General features: G+C 45.7%; 1 protein-coding gene across 1 annotated transcript in view; it reads right to left on the reverse strand.

Annotated features, from left to right (window-relative positions):
• The window catches only part of LOC134459533 (thyrotropin-releasing hormone-degrading ectoenzyme-like), a 255,190-nt gene that overhangs the window by 239,987 nt on the left and 7,703 nt on the right, over window positions 1-7,500 (reverse strand). Inside the window, exon 2 of the mRNA XM_063211895.1 lies at window positions 249-522. Within this exon, the coding sequence (XP_063067965.1) occupies window positions 249-522 (274 nt within the window). The remainder of the gene's footprint in view (window positions 1-248; window positions 523-7,500) is intronic.

A 7,500-nucleotide genomic window follows, 5' to 3' on the forward strand; every position in this document is an offset into this window, starting at 1 on the left:
AGACTCAGCCCTACTGTGGCTCTAATGGTAGGGTACTGGGCTGCTACGTCGGCACCCGGGTTCGATTGCGGCCTGGGTCCTTTGCCGACCCTTCCCCTTCTCTCTCTCCCCATTTTTTTTCCTGTCTCTCACTACTATAGTCACTAATAAAGTCTTAAAGTCTTTATGACTATTTGGGAAAAAAAGCGTGAATTAGGGCCGTCGACGAGCCCCTTTCGCAGTACGAGGCCACGACAAAACATACTCACCAGCACGCCGCTGTCGGTCAGCGCCTCGCGGTAGGTGAAGTTGCAGACGGCCCAGGCCAGGTAGTAGGTGGACATGCGCGGCGTGCGCGAGAAGTGGTTGGTCACCCAGCCCTCGTCGTCCGTCACAGAGTTCTCCACGGGCATGTTGGAGAGCGAGAGGTAGGAGGCCTCGTGCTTCAGGCTAATGCGGAACGTGGCCTTGTAGATGGGCTCGTCGAAGCACGGGAACGCCTTCCGGGCGTGCGTCGGCGAGAACTGAGTCACCGCCAGGTACCTGCAAACACATGAGAAGATCTTCATAAACCACGCCGTTCCACCTGTGTAACGCTGTAATAGTCATTGAAAAGTGAACTGCCATAGTCCTACACTACAATGACAGAGCACAGGGCCTTTCGTAATGCACTACGACTTGGTCATTGCCAATCTGGTAACAGCAGGTATCTAAATGGACTTTTTGCATCACCAGTCAAAATGGCTTGTAGATGCCAGGCTTACTAATCAAGCAAACACTCACTAATGGGCCAAAGTGGCTAGCAAGTTGTTCTTTTCTACCAGCCTAACTAAAATTTCACAAGCATTTGGCCGGTTGGCTGGTGTTCATTTAGAACTCTGATGATGATGATGACAATGGTGGATTTGGGATTAGAGAATGAACACTGGCAGTGCTGGTCCTAGACCAAAATAACAATTCGAACAATTCTAGTGGGTGCTTGGCCCACCCTGGCCCCTGCCTGGCCCACCCTGCCCCTGCACTGGTTTGTCTCTCGGCTTCTGATAATCAACATAACAGTGTCAGGTAGACTTTCTTTGAAGGGGTCTACATGCATGTGTCACTTATCCATCATGAATGACACAGTATTGATGTGGATGACAGTCAGAAACATCTATAAATGTGCCATTAATGTTCTTGATGCGTCATCTTATTCTCATGCTGGTGACATGAGACACCCTTCAAGTCCATTGGCATTGCATACTGTATCTCCTGACATGAAAATTACACCATTGACCGACTCGTAAGAAGATCGTAAAAATCTGCAGCTTAGATGTGTCTAGTGAAAGCGAAAAAAGTGAAAGCCCATTGGGAAACTCCAACTCCCATTGTCATTGTGACACAGCACTCCACAGCACACAAGTGAACACTGCACACTGCACACAACGAAATTGCATTTATGCCTCACCCGTGCAAGGGGGCAGCCCTCAGTGGCGCCCCATGGGGAGCAGTGCGGTGGGACGGTACCATGCTCAGGGTACCTCAGTCATGGAGGAGGATGGGGGAGAGCACTGGTTGATTACTCCCCCCACCAACCTGGCGGGTCGGGAGTCGAACTGGCAACCTCTGGGATGCAAGTCTGACGCCCTAACCGCTCACCCACGACTGCCCTTTCACCCACGACTGCCCTTTATGACAGGTATCTCGTATGACAGAACGACTGTTCTCTTTCCCTCTTCCCTCCTGCTGCGTGAATGATGCCGGGAGTGTCACAGCGCATTTTCCGCATGATTCCGCACCGCCAGCCTAGCCTCCTCCACTCATCACCGAGGTGACGGGCCAGGGCCATGCGTCACGGTAATATTATAATTGACACCAGCCCAGTGGTGTATCAGTGTCACACATATTTATTTGCTTGTTTGCTTATTCATTGGTCTCTTACGCTCAAATGTCCTGAAAATTAAATCAAGTAGAGTTACCGATAGGGTGAGGCGACAGAACGGAGTGTCCTCTGAGCTGAGAGCCTTCTGTGTGTGTGTGTGTGTGTGTGTGTGTGTGTGTGTGTGTGTGTGTGTGTGTGTGTGTGTGTGTGTGTGTGTGTGTGTGTGTGTGTGTGTGCGCGCCTATTGGCATTTTTAGGCAGACACACACGCACGCACGAACGAACAAACGAACACACACACACACACAAACACACACACACACACACACACACACACACACACACACACACTGGCGGTCCTACAATGAGTTGCACCCTGAGCGACGCCCCTTCAGATGCCCAGTCCCTTTCGCGGTGACCCTGCCCCAACAAAAAAAAAATTATAATACAAATTTAATAATACTATTTCAAATAAAACTTCTCAGACTTTTTAATGTTTATAACTATTTTGACATGTTTATAGCGATTTTTGCTATGTTACCGCCCCCTCTTGGGTGCCACCCTAGGAAATTGCCAGACACAAACACAAACACACACAGACGAACGCACAGACACGCACGCACACACACACATAAACAGAATACACAAACCCCTTTCCTCTGCACATTACTCATGGCCAAGCATCTGATAAACACACTCATACAAACAGATTTCCACACACAAACATACACAATGTGCTAGTAAACACACAAATAGGGATGTGCACGCACACACACACACACACACACACACAAGAGAGATCACACAACCATATTACACAATCACCTCACATTCACTGCTTGTAAATGATGGTCAAGTACAGAGTTAACACACTCAATCAAACAGATGTCCACACACAAACACACACAATGTGCCAATAAACACATACAAACACACATGCACGCACGCACGCACGCGCACGCACACACACACACACACACACACACACACACACACACACACACACACACACACACACACACACACACACACACAGTATACCGTATAACACCAACATAAACACAGGGGGCACGCACACACACACACACACACACACACACACACACACACACACACACACACACACAAAATACCATATACCGTATACCATATAACACAAACATAAACACAGGGGGCGCACACACACACATAGATACACACACACTAGGTCAAAGGGCTGAGGCTAATCTGATAGAGATCTGAAAGGAGGCATTGAGAAACCTCTCTGAGGCATTTAGAAAATCTCGACAGCTTCATCCTTGATGTCTGGCAGATATTTCTAGGTCATTACACTCGACAAAGAAAGCTTTGTAAGCAGAAATGTCTTTCTAACTGCAGCCCAGCTGCCTGGCTATCAGAAGACTCAAAAAAAGCAGCATTGCTAACCTGTGTGCTCACATCAACAGTTAGGTGAGGCAGTGGACCAAAACATGCCATTTATGCTATGTCTGAAAATGTGCCAGGTGGCCAACATGGCATTTAAAAGCAGGAGAATCAGTGTTGGTTCACACACAGTCAACAGCACAGAATCAGTAAAAATCTGGTATGTTTCGAGCAGTATCTTCACGTCTGCCTTTCACGCCAACAGTCTGTGTGCACATGAGTTCATGTCATTTATTTATGACAGCGCTCATAAATGGGCAGAAAGAGTTAATGTAGCGTCTGCCCTTGTGCCATTGTTTTCAATGCGACACCTCTCACAGACTGCTCTCCATAGGAAAAAAATGACAGGTCAGAGTGGCTATGTGACAACATCAAATTTGTCAATATTATGTCAAAAGCGAATAAAGTGAAATCATGACAAAGCCTCTTCAATAGCCTCGTCCACCTATTCACTTTGGTCAATACTGTAGAGCAGTGGTTCCCAACCTATGGGTCGGGACCCAACCTATGGGTCGCCAAAGATCCACAGGGGGTTGTGAAGCCCTCTTGAGTTTTAAGGGGTTTCATTTTAATACCATATGTAGCCCATGTTGAATAAATGACAAATGCATAGAAGCAACAAAATTTAAGTGCATTAAACATTTATTCTGTTTTTGAACAAAGACGAATTGAGGAATAAAATGATGACTAAAATGAGTTTTCGGAGGAGACAGAGCGTATCAAGTGACTTCCTCTCATGCGGGCACTGGGTCACCAAAGCTTACAATAGTAAAAACATGGGTCCCTGAAGAAAAAGGTTGGGAACCACTGCTGTAGAGCACACACTGAAGCTTCACAGTTTCCAAAGTCGTGTTCATTCTATAGACCCCTCACCTCAAATCTTTTGCATGCAGCGATTACGGTTTTAATTAGGACTAAGCCGCCATATAGCTCTAATGAGTGCTAAGCAAGTGTTTAGGGCAAAGACTGACTTAATAGAGCATGAACATTTCCCCTAATTTTCATCATTTGCCTTTGAGACAAAAAGCTCCCTCACACAAACACAGACACAAAGAGACTCACATACACACACACACACATGCACATACACACACACACGCAATGCCCCACAGTAGTGATAGGACCACACACACACACACACACACACACACACACACACACACACACACACACACACACACACACACACACACACACACACACACACACACACACACACACACACACACACACACACTGTCTGGCATAGTGCACTGCAGTAGTGCTAGGACCACACACGCACACAAACACGCACACAAACACATAGCCAAAGTACACAAACCCCTCTCCTCTGCACATCAATGATGGTCAGGCACAGTATACACACACTCAATCAATCACATTTCAAAACACATACACGCACAATGTGCCAGTAAACACACATATACAGAGACCCATAAACACAGGCACACAAAGTAACACAGCGCACACACTCAAAGCCATTGCTGACAGTGACATCACAACAAAACAGCCTTTTGGTTTCTTGGCCAAAGAAGACTTTAACTTGAACTGAGTTGAATAGGTCACGTGGAGTATAGTTGGCCACAGGCTAAATGATGTGCTGTTTTATGAAATCAAAAGTAGGCCCACGTACGTATGTAATCCCACGGGGTGTCTTCAATGCAGAGTTACTGTAGGCAGGGGCGCTGATAAAAATGTTGGGCCCCATGAAAGATTCAAATTTTGGGCCCCCAAAATGACAAATTATGTTATCAGCATCCTTCCAGGGGCCCTGTCAGAGCTGTCGGGCCCTTAGAATCTGTAACACCTTTCCCCCCCTCGCGGCACCCATGACTGTAGGTCAGGGCAACTCCATAGCAAGGGTAAACCTCCATAGCAAGAACATACACTACATATATAAATAAGGAACTGAGGCTCTGGCTAAATGGTTATGGTAGTTACTAGTCTTCAGATAAGAAGGGTTGCAGATTCGAATCCCACCTTTGACAACACCTTCATCCATGGCACTACTACAATAATGGAGCTGTCATATGGGAGCAGATAGCAAAGGAGACTCTCATTAACATTTTCCACCATTGTTTGATGCAATATCTCAACATGGAAGTTCAGAAGATCGCCCCTTGCGGTTGAGTTACTATTGCACTGTGCGCACATGTTTGCGTACTTTGTGTTCAGGTGTACTACAACACGCAAAATTGACAAAATATGGGCGCGTACCTTCAGCAAGCGTATCCAGGGTCTTAAGTCACTTTGAATAAAAGTGTCAGCTAAGTGCCTAAGTGCATTATAATGATAGTCTATACAGCTAACACATCAACTCTCTCAACAATTACACACTGTGTCTGCAACAACCTACACACATTTAATTTTATTTCCTCGTACCAGGTCTCTGTTTCGCTGGCGTCAGCCGATGCTAATTAGCCATTGGTCCCCTGCTGACTGAAACAAAGGTCACCCAATTGGCCGAGCAGCATTAATGCTCAATGTCTTGCTCCCCTAAACGAGCCGTGTAACTGCAAATGGTTGAGAATTAGCCGGTAAACACAGACGAAATTGACATTTTGTGACTCCCACTTGAGCATCTCATTTCAACATTAAAGGGGGACTGGGGGGGCTGTATGATGGGTGGAGGTGATAATGAAGCGGAGTAATTATCTTGCCCTGTCTTGCCATTTGCCAAAACATTCAAATTCGGCTTCATTGTTTCTTCCCCACCTGCTCCATGAGAAGCTTAATATACCATTCAAAAGAAAGAAAAACGTATTCTCCTGACCTCCACATTATTTTTCTTTTTTTCTTCTTTTTTTGTATTTGTCTTGCATCTATAAAAAATACCATAAATAAAAAGTATCAAAAAAAGAAAGAAAAGGTCCTGCACACTGTCCATTTCAGAAGCAAATAATATGCTTCAGTCATTTAACCATCTTGGGTAACATGGACAGAGTAATGAGATTAATTTATTCCACATGTTTTATCTTCTCTTATTATCTATGCATATATTTATTCTTTATTGTGTTGACTGCAATGTGTGTTTGTCTTGTGTGTCTTGTGCCACCACCAAAGCAAATTTTCCATTTCATGTAAGTTTAATGGTCAATAAAGAAGTCTAAGTCTATGTCTAGTCTAAGTCTAAGCTTCTTATGCCCATGTCAGCAAAGAAAAGGAAAGAGGCTTGTCCAAAAATAAGTTTACACTAACAATTGGCTTGTTTGGTAGAGCACAAACTTGTTTTCAATCTGAACTAACAGCTGGAAATGCAAGCACCAGAGAGGTACTGTGCGTGCGTGTGTGTGTGTGTGCGTGCGTGCGTGTGTGCATGCGTTCCTGTGTGCCTGCGTATTCGAGCTTGAGCTGTGTGTGTGCGTGTGTGTGTGTGTGTGTGTGTGTGTGCGTGTGTGTGTGTGTGTGTGTGTGTGTGTGTGTGTGTGTGTGTGTGTGTGTGTGTGTGTGTGTGCGTGTGTTTGAATTCCAGCTGTGTACAAACTAGGAGGAAACTTTCCAACTGTGTGGGTCTCACAAGGGAGAAAGAGACAAAACCGTGTTCAGAATCCCAAAGACTCATGTCCAAAACCCGATTTGGCATGGATACCGCAGACTCGTGTCAAGCTCACGTTCGGCATGAGTAGGTGTGAGGGGTCACGATGAAGCAGACGATGAAGGGAAGATGTGAGGGTGAAGAGGATGTGTCGAGTGTGGTGAAGAGGAATAAGGATAGCCCAGTAAAACAGACTTTTTGAGTGGTAGGTTGGTCTAGCCTCGCACCATAGGGAATAATTGTCGCTAGGCCATGGAATCTGGCTCTGTCCTCTAACTACAACACTCTGTCTAGTAGTCTTTAATCTGTGCAGCGAGACATTGGGTTGGGCTTAGCAAAGTGAATGCAGTTTGATAGCCAACTGATGGTTTCATAGCTCTGCCCTATGGTGTGAGCCCAGACTACACATTTCACATTATAGTATGGCTTGCCAGGCTAGCACGAAGAGGTATGAGGGCACATCAGGACGACGCATTTACATTGGATTTCTCTGTGGGGAGTGGGGGACAGACATATGCTTACTCTTCATTTCATATGGTTTCTATGCGGAAAAGTTAAGTGCATGACAAAAGGTGGGTTCACAGCAAAGACCGGTGTCTGCATGGTGCCCGCTCAAATTTAAATAAGAACTCGATTCTACTTTTCTGAGCATTTCTGAGAGGGTTGTGAGCAGTGTCCCATTGAAATCAATGGAACACTAGGC

This window comes from Engraulis encrasicolus, chromosome 12, assembly GCF_034702125.1.
Source record: "Engraulis encrasicolus isolate BLACKSEA-1 chromosome 12, IST_EnEncr_1.0, whole genome shotgun sequence".
In the NCBI taxonomy this organism is placed as follows: Eukaryota; Metazoa; Chordata; class Actinopteri; order Clupeiformes; family Engraulidae; genus Engraulis; species Engraulis encrasicolus.